Source organism: Narcine bancroftii, chromosome 5 (assembly GCF_036971445.1).
Source record: "Narcine bancroftii isolate sNarBan1 chromosome 5, sNarBan1.hap1, whole genome shotgun sequence".
In the NCBI taxonomy this organism is placed as follows: domain Eukaryota; kingdom Metazoa; phylum Chordata; class Chondrichthyes; order Torpediniformes; family Narcinidae; genus Narcine; species Narcine bancroftii.
The window spans coordinates 214870542-214886338 of NC_091473.1; the positions used below are offsets into that span (position 1 = coordinate 214870542).

Here is a 15797-nt window from a genome sequence, read left to right on the forward strand (position 1 = left end):
ACGTCACCGGACCCTCACCCTTGCAGCGCCGGTGCAGCCGCTCGAAGCTGCCAGGGTTGCGGAGCCGCCGCTCAGCCGCAGCGGCGTTGCCCATCGACCTGGTTGCCAAAAGCTGCTGATGAGATGCACGAAGGAGAGCAGCCGATCGGGTATCCGGTGTTTCACTGCCGTCAGACGTCGGTCACCGTCAACTGCCGCCAACTGCCCAGCATTGGGAGCCGCCATCTTACGCTGCGCGCGCAGCTTCTCAGTCACGTTAAACGCCTCTCACATCGTATGACGTCAAACGCTGCCTGTCCTCTCCCATGTGGTGACGTCATACACCTTTCACAATGACATCAGGCATGCTCCCTTTTTCACTGCTTTCAACAAATATACGTGCCTGGAGTTGGAAAGATGTTTTGACACTGTCTGAGGCTGGAACCCCAAACAGGGAAAGCTCAAAACTGGGGTCCCCAAAGGGTTGATATCGAATCCCGGGGGGGTGGGGGTGGTGATGGGAATATCCAAAGCGGTCAAAAAATGCCAAGGAGTTGAAAAGCTTTGAAAAACGCCAGGGGGTCAGTTCAACTTTTTTGGCTCGAGATCCCCATTCCTGCCCAGCAGTCCTAGTTCCCCTCTCCTCCCGGGATCCCAGTCCCTGCTCCTGTCTGGCAGCCCGAGGTCCCCATTTCTGCCTGGCAGTTCAAGTTTCCCACTTCTGCCAGGAGCGGGAGGTCCCCGCTCCTGCCTAAGAGCCCAAGGCAACTTCTTCAATACAGACGGCACCGCACCCAATGTGAGAATGGAGTTGCCGTCACTGACTCCAGCTGCAGCCAGTGCTGAAGACTTGGACCCAGCTCCATTTGGCATCTTCTCGGCCAGAATCAAAGGTTTTTTTTTGCTGATATTGTGATCACTTGCTTGCTTAATTTACAGATTTATTACTTAGAGATTGGGGTGTTGTAACAAAGTTTCGGTTGTCACAGGGAGTCCCGGAAACAAGTCTCTGGCACATTCCTTGCAGCCACTCTGAGGTGTCAAGCAGAAAATGGGTGGGAAATCTTGCTGATACACATTTCTGATTTATCTATAATGTTTTTATTGTGTATTTATTTTATATTATGTTTACTGATACATAATTATAACAATATAGTTATAATAATTTATTATTAGTTGGAATCACAGGACAATGAGCCGTTCTAATACCTGTTTTCACATGGATGAATTGTCTTGGAGTTTCTTTACTCATATACTGTTTTTTAAATACCCGATATATTTATTAAATATATTATTCATCATTAGCATTATAGTCTTGTAACAATTTAAAACATTTCAGCTTAGCCTTGGCTTTATTTTCAAGTATGTTATGAAAATCTGGGTTGTGGCAATGCTAGGCTGAGTATCCCACTGCATCATTTCCTATCCAACAGAGCCAACTAGTCCAGAATCAGCCAGTGCACACTCAACACCCATAGCTATCAGATGGTGTCAGTGAATTGAAAGCTGTGCATTTACTGTGTAAATTTGCCACATTTCTAGTAAGCACAATGGCAGCCACTAAAGCTAAGAATCCGTGCCGGCAATAGTCACGAGAGTATTTGGCCTGGAAGTCAGCCTGAAGAAAACTGAGGTCCTCCATCAGCCAGCTCCCCACCATGACTACCAGTCCCCCCACATCTCCATCGGGCACACAAAACTCAAAACGGTTAACCAGTTTACCTATCTCGGCTGCACCATTTCATTGGATGTAAAGATCGACAACGAGATAGACAACAGACTCGCCAAGGCAAATAGTGCCTTTGGAAGACTACACAAAAGAGTCTGGAAAACCAACCAACTGAAAAACCTCACAAAGATTAGCGTATACAGAGCCGTTGTCATACCCACACTCCTGTTCGGCTCCGAATCATGGGTCCTCTACCGACATCACCTACGGCTCCTAGAATGCTTCCACCAGTGTTGTCTCCGCTCCATCCTCAACATTCATTGGAGTGACTTCATCACCAACATTGAAGTACTCGAGATGGCAGAGGCCGACAGCATCGAATCCACGCTGCTGAAAATCCAACTGCGCTGGGTAGGTCACGTCTCCAGAATGGAGGACCATCGCCTTCCCAAGATCGTGTTATATGGCGAGCTCTCCACTGGCCACTGAGACAGAGGTGCACCAAAGAAGAGGTACAAGGACTGCCTAAAGAAATCTCTTGGTGCCTGCCACATTGACCACCGCCAGTGGGCTGATATCGCCTCAAACCGTGCATCTTGGCACCTCACAGTTTGGCGGGCAGCAACCTCCTTGGAAGAAGACCGCAGAGCCCACCTCACTGACAAAAGACAAAGGAGGAAAAACCCAACACCCAACCCCAACCAACCAATTTTCCCTTGCAACCGCTGCAACCATGTCTGCCTGTCCCGCATCGGACTTGTCAGCCACAAACGAGCCTGCAGCTGACGTGGTCATTACCCCTCCATTAATCTTCGTCTGCGAAGCCAAGACAAAGAAAGAAGAATTTGAAATTTGGATTCATATCTTCATTTTCTAATGAACCAATTCCCATGAGCTTATTGTATGAAAAGGCTTACGGTAATGATGCCATAAAACCTGTGAAGATGAAAGACCACCTCAAAAGGATTCAGTCTGACAAGAAAAACTAAGATCTTGATTGTTTTTTTTAAGGCGTTGAAACAAAAAAATCAGAAATCTAACAAGATTTTTTTTACAGCAACTGCCAGGGCTGATAATGACTGAGGACTGAAGGCATCATACAGTATCTCCCTTAATATTACCGGTGGCAAAGAAGGGAAAATCGTACACCATTGGTGCGTAGATCATAATTCCAGCAATTAAAGGTGTGATTGAAAATGTTATGAAGAAAGACTCTCAGCCTGTTCTAAAATGCGTGCCAATAAGTGCAAATGCAGTGCAACGATGCCTTGACAAGATGGCTGATGTTGCAGAGAAAACCTTGGCATCTGAGCTTCAACTTTGCAATTCAATGAATCAACTTTTGGCTGTTCAGATATTCTCATGACCTATGTGAGGTATACAGTCCAAGCCTAAAGTGCATTATTGATGAGTTTTTGTTTGCCACGTAACTTAAAGGTGAGACAATTTTTTGATGTTTGGAGGATTATTTGAAGAAACACAATGTTCCCCTCGGGAATATTACTACAGTGGCTACTGACAGTCCACCAGCAATGGATTTGCCGCCTTTCTCAAGAAAAAGTTTTCCATGTACATACTGTTCACTGTGTATAACACAGACACCATCTTGTAGCCAAGAAGCTCAGTGGTGAGCTGCATGATGCCTTAAAAGTGTGTATCAGGTGAGTCAATAAAATTAAAGAACATCCTCTCAATGAGTGACTGTTTGCAATACGTTAAAATATATAATGAAGCTTTGAATCAATTACTTTTGGTTGTCAAGCGGTGTTAGCTTGCAAAGACTTGTTGACTTGTATGACTCAACTGTGGAGTTTCTTACGGATGTGGACCCATCACTATGTGACGAATTGAAAAAGTGTAAGAACCATCTGTTCTATTCGGTAGACCTATATTCAAAATGTAATGAAGTACAGAAACGTCTGCAAAGTAAAGATGTTATAGTTATTCAAACCTGAGCAATCTTTCCAAAATTTTTATACATCCTTATATAGTACAGAATCCCCTCAAGACCTTAGTAATATGTTTCATTTTTTAGAACATTTGAAACGCCCAAAAGTATTACCTCAAGATAACTTAGAATTAAGTAAACCCATTACAGATTCGGAGATCAATAATACTATTTCCTCACTGAACTCGGGGAAAGCACCAGGTCCTGATGGATATTCTGTGGAATTTTATAAAGCTTTTTCTTCTACTCTCTCTCCCTGGCTGATTAAGATGTCTGATGAATCTATCACATTGGATAAACTACCACAATCATTTTACAGAGCTACGATTTCTCTAATCTTGAAAAAAAATAAAGACCCGACCGAATGTTCTTCTTATAGACCTATTTCTTTGTTGAATGTTGATTCTAAGATCTTCTCTAAAATTCTAGCGACAAGGCTAGAGAAGATATTACCATATATTATCTCTGAAGACCAGACTGGATTCATTAAAAATCGTTATTCCTCCTTTAATATTAGAAGATTGATGAATATTATTTACACTCCTTCACATAAGTCTTCAGAATGTGTTATTTCACTAGATGCTGAGAAAACCTGAGCAATCCTAATAGCTTGGTGAGATTTTGCCAATGAGATAAGTTCAGGTAGAGATACACAGGCCTGTCCATGACCACACCTTTCAAAGTCCAAAGTAAGGAGTGCTCTTTCCAGCTTTTAACTGCTGAGATATTCATTCTGCGAGTTCCTCACTCATGACACTGCTTGCAACACTTGTCATCAATGGATCATGGCTAGTCATTGAGGGAGCATAGCCTCCTGGCATCAAGTCTTCAGCGACACAATATCCCGCCTGGAGTTTTCTGATGAAAACTGTATGTGAAGGCTCAGGTTTTCCAGGGCTTTTATCACTGAGGCAAGCAACATTCTGCAAGATGACATTCTTCTGTGCTTCCAAGTCAAAATAAGCCTATTTAAATCTTCATTGGCACATGGAGATTTTTTTTTTTAATTATTTTTGATTTTTCAAAGGCTCATATAAATTCAAACATGATACAATCTCTTTCAACGCCAATATGACATACAGAGTCTCTTTATTATTTCCCCCCCCCCCCCCCCACCTCTCTTGCCCTGATACAACTAAGAATAATGTATAAATTATACAGATAAGAAAAACACAAACGACCCCTAACAGAAACCTAGGAAAAAAGCAACCAATGTGACCGGACAACCAAAAGTAAAGAATAAAAAGAAAAAAAAAACTAAAAGAGAACATCGTCTGTGCCACGTCCCTCTTCATTGATCCCAATAATTTCCCTGTTGGGGTGGATTGTTTCAGTACCCTAATTATGAAGAGGGATAATCATATCTGCAAATCAATATATATCAGGTAAGGATGCCACATTCTAACGAATGTGTCATATTTTCTCATTGAATTGTATGTGATTTTTTTCCATACGAATACAACTCTGCATTTCCATATTCCATCATGTAATATTTAGTTGAGAGTCGGATTTTCACGTGACTGCTATACATTTCCTGGCTACTGCCAAGGCAACCTTCACAAATTGAATTTGCTACTTGGACAGTTTAAAATACACGTCCAAAATGTTCCCCAGAAGGTACAATTCTGGATCCTGTGAAAATCCACCTTCGTTATTTTTCTCAGAATGTCCCCCAGGTCTTTCTCAGAAGGATCTCAGCCAGTGGAGTGGACAAAGGTTCCAATCTCCACTCCACACCAAAAGCACATTTTCCATATACACTGAAACCTCGTTAGAACACGATTCGTTAATCCGCGAAATCGCTTATAGCGCGGGTGTCTATGGACCAAAAACTGCTAAGGGGTGGGCTGATGACAATCAGCCGGCAACCCAACTCCCCACACCTGACAGCCCCACTTGCCCCTGCCCCCTGGCATGGGACTTTGGAGCAGGGGCTGCTGGTGTGGGACTTTGGGGCAGGAGCGGCGAGCGTGGGACACTCTGACATATAAACATCTGTTCCGTGACTCAGCTGTAACACGGTATGAAATCTTGGACCCCAACTACCGTGTTCTAATGAAGTTTTACTGTATCTGTTTTAGATTTATATAGTTTTTGAGGTGAGATACAGTTGATGCAGGAAATTGTATTGCACCAAACTGTACCTGGCATTAATAACTGCTGTCATGCTGTCCAGACATAGATCTGACCAGCACCGCTCATGAATTGTTATGCCCAAGTCTGACTCCCACCTTTCCTTCGACCTTTGTAAGCCCGGCTTTGGGCCCTCACTTTGGAATATGAAATACATCATAGAAATAAACTTATGCACATTCCCCCTTCAAATTAGAATGTTACTACACACGGGCAGGGTCATAGATGGTCCCAATTTACCCCTTAGTTGCAGATAACAGAAGAATGATCTATTAGAAAAATCATATTTATTCTTCAATTGCTCAAATGACATGATCGGCCCTCGATACACCTGATCCCTTTCTGGCACCAGGTGTCCAGCATTTTATTACCCCGAGTCAAGGGTATTAAGTTGTTCTGGGCCAAGGTGTTTTGGGAGATATCCCCACCTTCAATACATTGATTTATTCTTTGCCATATCTGAAGTACATGCTTGCATGGGGTTATCCATTTTCTTTGAAATTAATTTAGTGTCCCATTTATATATAAACTCTCCTTCTATCTTTTCACCTGCATTCAGTCCTATTTGTGGCAGGAGAGGGGGGGGCCCCTTCCTCAAAGAGTGAGGTAATAAACCTCACCTGGGCTGACAGTAATCATTTTTGAAATCTGGGAATTTTAAAACCCCCACTTGGTAATCCCTAGTCAACTTTTCCATGGAGATTCTAGCCACTTTACTATTCCACAGGAACTTTCTGACACATCCATTGAGCATCTTAAAGAAGCCCTGGGCAACAGAATGAGTAATGACTGTAATAGATATTGTAGCCTTGACATCACCTTCATTTAAATGCAGTTAACTCTGCCCACCAAAGGTATGGGCAGAGTTCTCCATCTTTCGAGGTCCTCCTAAATCTTCCGGAGCAAAGGGAGGTAATTGAGTTTGTATAAGTTATGTAAGTCCTTGTCTATGTTTATCCCCAGATATTTAATGCCTTCTTGCGGCCATTTGAATTGACTTCCTTGTTGGTATTGTCTATAATCCCCCTTTGTCTAAGGCATGATCTCACTCTTGTCCAGATTTACCTTATACTCTGAGACCTTCCCATAAGCCTCCAGTGTGGTCCTCAGTCTGGCCAACAACCTTCGCTCCCCACCCATCCACCCACCCTGGGTCCGTCAAATATACTAAAACATCATCAATAAATAGGTTGATTTTTGTGTTCCACCTGGCCCACCTTGAACCCTTTTATGTCTGGATCCCACCGAAAGGCCATACTGGTCAATCACCAGTATGAACAGCACTGGGAACAATGGACAGCCCTGCCTACTGGGGCCTACTCAATGGAGACATGCCCATTTGTAGTAATTTTAGCTTGGGTTTCATAGTTGAGTATCCTACCCAATTAATAAATGTTTGTCCCAGTCCAAATTTCTTCAGTACCTTGAACAAAAAGTCCCACTCCAATCTGTCAAAGGGCTTCTCCGCATCCAGAGCTATGGCCACTCCTGGATCCATCCCCGGCTGTGCCAGATGCACTATATTAACAATCTAGCAATGTTGTTTGCTAATCGTCTATTTTCTACAAATCCAGCTTGATCTGGATTCATTAATTTTTGCAAATATACCTCCAACCCATCATAGCTTCTGCTATGATTTTATAATCTGCATTCAATAATGAGATGGGCCTTTCAGAGGAGGGGTTCAATGGGTCCCTGTTTTTTTCGGGATCTGCGAGGGTATGCATCTCCACCATCTGATCCACCACCTTCATAAGAAGGGCCTTTAAAAGATCTTTGAGCTCTTTATAAAATTCCACAGGGAAACCATTTATTTAACCAAGGATTTTTAATCTCCTCCTCTCTAGAGAAGGGACATTCAGCCCCTTTTGATCTTCCTGATCCCCACGCCCCCCACCCCGCACCCCAACTCTGATTTATATATTTCTTTTGGATAATGTGAAATCTTGCCTTCCCCATTTGAATCGCATTGATTGTTCTTGAGTCCTCTTCTGCCTCACCTGTCAGGACAGCGCATAGAAATTTTAAGTATTTTTCAAAGTTACAGCAATTGGAAAAAAGATGAAAACATTACAGGCTGTGATCTGGAGATGTACATAATCACCTTGAAAAATTAAATTAAGAATTTAAAGTATGTTTCGAGAACCTGGAAAAAATGCACATACCTGACTGGATTATTACACCTTTCGATTTGATAATGGAAAATGCAGACAATGAATATCAATTAAAAGATGAGCTTTGATATGTGTGTAGCTCTGAAAGCTAAATCATTGTTGAAAAGTAAAAGTCTCTGACTATTGGAGCAATGTCAATTCCCAAGTTTAGTGCAGCAGTTGAGCCATTTTTACTTGCATTCCCAAGTTCGTATGTGGTTGAAACTGGTTTTAGCCATGCAAATGCAGTTATAACAAAGGAGAGGAATAGGCTGAACCTGGAAGAATGTGGTGACTTACGACTAAAACTCACCAATCTCTAACCAAATATCAATTCCCTTGCTGATGCTCATCAAACACATCCTTCCCATTCATGATGTCTATTTCCCTATGTTTCATGTGACATATTCATTTATCATGCTGTATTTCCACTTATTTTGGTAAGTTTGAACACTTTGATGTTGAATTTCAACATTATTTTCAATATTTTGTACATTTCTCATGATTTGCACAATGACATAAACAGTTTTTGCTTTTTTTGAAGTCACGTGATGGAGTAGTGGCCGGACGGTGAACTCCAGCCCTCTCCAGAAAAGTCGGGAAAAACAAGAGAAAATACAAAGGCACAGAAATAAAAGTTAAAGAAAAGTGAGTATAAAGGTGGAAAGAAGATGGCGACGAAAAAAGAAAAATCGAAACTAACGGTAAGAAGAGAGGAAGAGAAGACGACGGAAGAAGAAGAAGGCCTTACCTGTTCGAAGAGGCCCGCGGTGGAGAGAGAAACCAGCTCCCTCAGGTCGGTAGAAAGTGGACTCGTTGAGCCGAGTAAAAGTGCGCAACCGCGCATGCACATGCAAAAAAACACACCGACGGGAGGGGCGACCGCTGGGGAGTCGATCTCCACAGCCGGCAATGACAGCTGCAGAACAGCAGCAACAAGAGGAGAACATAGAAGACAACGAAAACAAGAAAGAAGAGAAGAAAAAGACAACAAAGAAACAACAGATGGCCAACCCAGAGGAAGAAGAAGAGGAAGAGTACAGTGAAATGGAAGAAGAAGGGAAAGGCAAGATAAAGGATATACTTTCTCTTATTAAAGAATACATGGAGTCATTTAAAGAATGGCAAACACAAGAATTTAGTGATTTGAGAAGAAGAATAAACAGTACAGAAGAGAAAGTGAATAAAATAGATATGACCTTATCAGAAATAGGAAAAAGAATGGACAAGGTGGAAGAACGAGAAGCAGCAGTAGAAATGGAGGTAGAGGACTTAAAAAAGAAATTAGAGGAATCTAATAAAAAAGTTAAAGAGACACAAGAGCTGTTAGCTCAGAAAATAGATATAATGGAAAATTATAACAGAAGAAATAACATAAAGATAGTGGGCCTTAAGGAAGATGAAGAAGGCAAGAATATGAGGGAGTTTATAAAAGATTGGATCCCTAAGACCCTAGGATGTCCAGAACTACAGCAAGAAATGGAAATAGAAAGGGCACATAGAGCATTAGCCTTTAAACCACAACCACAACAAAAGCCAAGATCTATTTTAGTAAAATTCCTAAGATATACTACAAGAGAAAAGGTACTGGAGAAAACAATGGAGAAAGTAAGAGAGGACAACAAGCCACTGGAGTACAAAGGGCGAAAAATCTTTATTTATCCAAATATAAGTTTTGAACTCCTGAAGAAGAGAAAGGAGTTCAATACAGCAAAGGCGATTTTATGGAAGAAAGGGTATAAATTTATACTAAAGCATCCAGCGGTATTGAAAATATTTATTCCAGGACAGCAAAACAGACTATTCTCGGATCCAGAGGAAGCACGAAAATTTGCAGAACAATTACAAAATAGACTGAGAGATGAAGACGTGTAACGAGAGTACAAAAGACTGCGAACTAAAAAGACACATAAGTTTTGAACTCCTGAAGAAGAGGAAGGAGTTCAATACAGCGAAAATGATCTTATGCAAAAAGACTATTTTCGGATCCAGAGGAAGCAAGGAAATTTGCAGAACAACTACAAAACAAGCAGAGAGATGAAGATATGTAATAAGAGTAAAAATGACCACGATCTATATGTATGTGGGTAAAGGGGTATATGTGTGTGTATATATATATATATATATATATATAGTGTGCATACATGAATGTATCCGTATTTAGAGGAAAATATATAGAGTATAGACAAGAATTAATAAGGGAGGGAAATGGAATAGAGGGAATAAGGAGGGAATTAAAAGAGTGACCTTTTTTACATATGAAAATTGAAATCTTTTCTGGGGGGGGCTGGGTGGGGAGGAGTTTACGGTCACTGCAAAATCAGCTGATGTTTGCGAGTGAATTCGCAAATCCAAATGGAGAGGGGAGATGTGGTTGTCTGACAAGGGATAAAGGACAACTCAGGAGGGGAAGGGGAGATTGGGGTTAAAGAAGTTTTAAATAGGAGAATAAGGAAAATGTTTGATGTTTTAGAAATGTTGTCTTATAAAGTTTTCAAAACAAGAAAGCATAAATGGATAAGAAGGAAAGGTAATGATGGAGAAACGGAAAGGGAAGATAAACAAAGTATATAAAATGGCTATGCTGAACTATATGACTTTAAATATTAACGGAATACATAACCATATTAAAAGGAAGAAACTGCTAAATTTACTGAAAAAAGAAAAAATTGATATAGCATTTGTGCAAGAAACACATTTCACTGAATTGGAGCACAAGAAATTAAAGAGAGATTGGGTAGGACACGTAACAGCAGCATCGTAAAATTCAAAAGCAAGAGGAGTAGCTATATTAATTAGTAAAAATGTGCCATTTAAAATAGAAGAGGAAATAATAGATCCAGCAGGGAGATATGTAATGATAAAATGTCAGATATATTCGGAGTTTTGGAATCTACTTAATGTATATTCACCTAACGAAGAAGATCCAAAGTTTATGCAAGATATTTTTTTGAAGATAGCAGATACGCAAGGGAACATATTAATAGGAGGGGATTTCAACCTGAATTTGGATTCAAATATGGATAAAACTGGGAAAAAAATTAACAGAAAGAACAAAGTAACCAAATTTATAATTAAATCAATGGAAGAAATGTAACTTTTGGATATATGGAGGAAACAACACCCAAAGGAAAAGGAATATTCATATTACTCGGCTAGACATAAAACATACTCAAGAATAGACCTATTTTTGTTATCAGCTCGTATGCAAGATAGAGTAAGAAAAACAGAATATAAAGCTAGAATATTATCGGACCATTCACCCTTAATATTGACAATAAAGTTAGAAGACATCCCTCCAAGAATGTATAGATGGAGATTAAACCCCATGTTACTTAAAAGGCAGGATTTTAGAGAATTTATTGAAAAACAAATTAAAATGTATTTTGAAATAAATACGGAATCAGTGAAAGATAAGTTTATACTATGGGATGCAATGAAAGCATTCATTAGAGGGCAAATAATAAGTTATGTAACCAAGATGAAGAAGGACTATAATCAGGAAACAGAGCAGTTGGAAAGGGAAATAGTAAATATAGAAAAAGAATTAGCAATGAAGGAAGATACAACTAAAAGAAGAGAATTGGCAGATAAAAAAATAAAATATGAAACACTACAAACATATAAGGTGGAGAAGAATATAATGAAGACAAAACAGAAATATTATGAACTAGGTGAAAAAACGCACAAAATTCTAGCATGGCAGCTTAAGACAGAACAAGCTAAGAAAATGGTATTGGCATCAAGGAAAAAAGACAAACAAATTACATATAATCCAAAAGAGATCAAGGAAAACTTTAGAGAATTCTATGAACAATTATACCGAACTGAAAACGAAGGGAAAGAAGGGAAAATAGATGAATTTCTAACTAAAGTTGAACTACCAAAACTACAAATAGAGGAACAAAATAAATTAACAGAGCCATTTGGAATGGTAGAAATACAAGAGATAATAAAAAAATTACCAAATAATAAGACACCAGGAGAGGATGGATTCCCAATAGAATTCTATAAAACATTTAAAGATTTATTAATTCCGCCCCTCCTGGAAGTAATCAACCAGATTGATAAAATACAAAGCTTACCAGATTCATGTAAAACAGCAATAATTACAGTAATACTAAAGCAAGGGAAAGATCCACTCACACCAGCATCATATAGACCAATATCTTTACTTAACACAGATTATAAGATAATAGCTAAACTATTAGCAAACAGATTAGCAGAGTATGTACTGAAGATGGTAAATCTAGACCAAATTGGATTTATTAAAAAAAGACGCACAACAGACAATATTTGTAAATTTATTAACTTAATTCATGCAGTAGAAGGGAGTAAAGCGCCAACAGTAGCAGTTGCTTTAGACACAGAGAAGGCCTTTGACAAAGTAGAATAGAATTATTTGTTCAAAGTATTACAAAAATTCAGTTTACCGGAGAAGTATATTAATTGGATTAAAGCATTATATAAGGGACCATTGGCGAAAGTGACAGTAAATAGATATGTATCAAAGCAATTTAACTTAAGCAGGTCAACACGGCAGGGATGCCCACTATCACCTTTATTGTTCGTGTTAGCTATAGAACCACTAGCAGAATTGATAAGAACAGAAAATAATATAAAAGGGATAAAAATAAAAGACAAGGAATATAAAATCAGTTTATTTGCGGATGATGTATACTTAACAGAACCAGAACTATCAATAAAAGAATTATATAAGAAATTGAAGGAATATGAAGAAGTGTCGGGTTACAAGATTAACGTAAATAAAAGTGAAGCAATGCCTATGAATAATGCGGATTTCTCAAAATTTAAGAAGGAATCACCATTTAGATGGCAAATGCAAGCAATAAGATACCTAGGTGTACAAATAAATAAAAATCTCGGCCCACTATATAAACTCAATTATTATCCACTAATGAAAAAATTACAGGATGATTTAGAGCATTGGAAAGATTTACCACTAACATTAATAGGAAGGATAAACTGTATTAAAATGAACATTTTTCCAAGGATATTATACCTATTTCAGGCATTGCCAATACACCTGACAGAGAAATTCTTCAAGGAGTTAAAAAAAATAATAAGGAAATTTTTATGGAAAGGGGGGAAACCGAGGATAGCACTAGATAAATTAACAGAATGGTATAAACAAGGAGGCTTACAACTGCCAAACTTTAAAAATTATTATAGAGCCGCACAATTAAGATACCTATCAGATTTTTATCAAACAAGGGAAAAAACAGATTGGACCAGATTAGAATTAGATAAAATAGGGGAAAAGATACCTGAACACATATTATATAAATGGGATGAAAAATTGGTACAACGTAGAAGTTCTCCAGTCGGGGAAAGCACCAGGTCCTGATGGATATTCTGTGGAATTTTATAAAGCTTTTTCTTCTACTCTCTCTCCCTGGCTGATTAAGATGTTTGATGAATCTATCACATTGGGTAAACTACCACAATCATTTTACAGAGCTACGATTTCTCTAATCTTGAAAAAAAATAAAGACCCGACCGAATGTTCTTCTTATAGACCTATTTCTTTGTTGAATGTTGATTCTAAGATCTTCTCTAAAATTCTAGCGACAAGGCTAGAGAAGATATTACCATATATTATCTCCGAAGACCAGACTGGATTCATTAAAAATCGTTATTCCTCCTTTAATATTAGAAGATTGATGAATATTATTTACGCTCCTTCACATAAGTCTTCAGAATGTGTTATTTCACTAGATGCTGAGAAGGCCTTCGATAGAGTAGAATGGCCTTATTTATTTACAGTTCTTGAAAAATTTAATTTTAGTCCGATATTTATATCTTGGATTAAACTTCTTTATAATTCCCCAGTTGCCTCGGTTTTTACTAATACCCAAAGAGCGCCATATTTTCGATTATTTTGGGGCACCAGGCAAGGGTGCCCCCTTAGCCCTTTATTATTTAACTTAGCTTTAGAACCTTTGGCAATTGCTATCAGAGAAGCACCCAATATTACTGGTATTATTCGTTGCAGGGATATTCATAAAGTATCACTATATGCAGATGATTTATTGTTATATATTTCCAATCCTGAAAATTCTATTCCTGCAGTTTTATCTTTATTAGCCCAATTTAGTAATTTTTCGGGATATAAACTGAACTTAAATAAAAGTGAATTATTCCCTTTTAATGGATGGGTTCCTATTTATGATAGTTTGCCTTTTAAAATAGCTAGAGACCATTTTATATATTTAGGGATTAAGATTACTAAAAAACATAAAGATTTGTTTAGGACTAATTTTTTCCCTCTATTGGACCTGATCGGCAGTTTACTTACCAATTGGTCACCATTATCCCTATCCATGATAGGCCGAATTAATGCTATTAAGATGATGATCTTACCTAAATTTTTATATATATTCCAAGCTATACCTATTTTTGTTCCTAAATCTTTTTTTGATAAGGTCGATTCTAAATTGTCCTCATATATCTGGCAAAACAAGAATCCTACATTGGGGAAAAAATATTTACAGAAATCTAAACTAGAGGGAGGGTTGGCATTACCCAACTTTAGAATTTATTACTGGGCAATTAATATTAGTTACTTAAGGTATTGGTTGAATTATTCAGAATTATCTCTAAATCCCCATTGGTAAATTTAGAAATTAAACCGATACAAAATTTTTCAATTAGCTCTATTTTGGGAGCTGCTCTCCCTTTTACTCTTACTAAATTATATAAACAAATTGATAATCCAATGGCTAAACATACACTACGTATATGGTTTCAAGTCTGGAGGTTTTTTGGCCTATCTCATTTTATCTTGGAAACTCCTATTGTACTAAATTTCCTTTTTCATCCCTCTCTAATTAATCAAGCTTATTTACTCTGGAAAGTTAAAGGTATAACATGCTTTTCGGATTTATTCTTGGATAACTCTTTCATGTCATTTGAACAATTATCCATGAAATATGATTTACCTCGATCTCATTTCTTTTGATATTTGCAGATTAGGAGTTTCTTAGTTTCGACTTTACCCTCTTTTCCCAATCGGGAGACTACGACTGTTTTAGAGGATATACAATATTCAAAATTCCCTCCAAAAGGTGTGATATCTAAATTATATAATATAATTACAAAAATAAATTCTGGGACTTTTGAAAAGTTTAAAAATGATTGGGAAAGAGAACTCAATCTTCATATTTCCAATGAAAATTGGAATAAAATTCTGCGACTGGTAAACTCTTCTTCTCTATGTGCAAAACATTCACTAATACAGTTTAAAGTTGTTCATAGAGCTCATATGTCTAAAGATAAACTCCATCGCTTTTATTCTCATATCGATCCTATATGTGATAAATGTCAATTGGAAATAGCTTCCCTTACACATATGTTTTGGTCCTGTCCCTCTTTACAGAATTATTGGAAGGAAATTTTTTCCATTATATCTAGTGTTTTGAATATTGATTTACAACCACATCCCATTACTGCAATTTTTGGATTACCTATGATAGATTTGACTTATTTATCTCTTCCTGCGGATCGTATGATTGCTTTTCTTACACTAATGGCTAGAAGATCTATACTATTGAATTGGAAAGAGGTTAATCCTCCCACTGTTTTCCAATGGTTTACCCAAACTATACTATGTTTAAATTTAGAGAAAATTAGAAACTCTGTCTATGAATCCCCTTCTAAGTTTGAGTTAACCTGGCGACCATTTATTCAATATTTTCATTTGTGGTGAGTTAATCTGGCTCTGTTTTCTTTCTATGATTATGTATAATTGGGCTGTAAGATGAGATCGGAGTGATCGGCGTGGTTTAGCTATATCTGTAGGTTTTTTTTTAAGTTTTTTTAATTCAGATTTGTTTTTTCTTCTTTTTTGGTTTTTTTTTCTCTTTTTTCATATATTGTTATTAATTATATCTTT

The 15797-nt window shown here is 38.1% G+C and overlaps 2 protein-coding genes across 7 annotated transcripts in view; one reads left to right on the forward strand and one right to left on the reverse strand.

Annotated features, from left to right (window-relative positions):
• LOC138764813 (mitochondrial import receptor subunit TOM40B-like) overlaps nt 1–244 on the reverse strand; it is a 154589-nt gene extending 154345 nt beyond the window's left edge. For 2 of the 5 annotated variants that reach the window (XM_069941127.1, XM_069941125.1), the window contains exon 1: nt 19–243. In XM_069941127.1, coding sequence (XP_069797228.1) covers nt 19–94 — 76 coding nt within the window. In that variant the 5' untranslated portion in view covers nt 95–243. Of the gene's footprint in view, nt 1–18 lie in introns of all 5 variants that reach the window. The other 3 variants (XM_069941128.1, XM_069941126.1, XM_069941129.1) reach the window with 2 other exon arrangements.
• LOC138764812 (kin of IRRE-like protein 1) overlaps nt 8–15797 on the forward strand; it is a 141918-nt gene continuing 126128 nt past the window's right edge. The window contains exon 1 of one of the 2 annotated variants that reach the window (XM_069941124.1): nt 8–872. In XM_069941124.1, the coding sequence (XP_069797225.1) occupies nt 785–872 (88 nt within the window). In that variant the 5' untranslated portion in view covers nt 8–784. The remainder of the gene's footprint in view (nt 873–15797) is intronic. The other variant, XM_069941120.1, reaches the window with a different exon arrangement.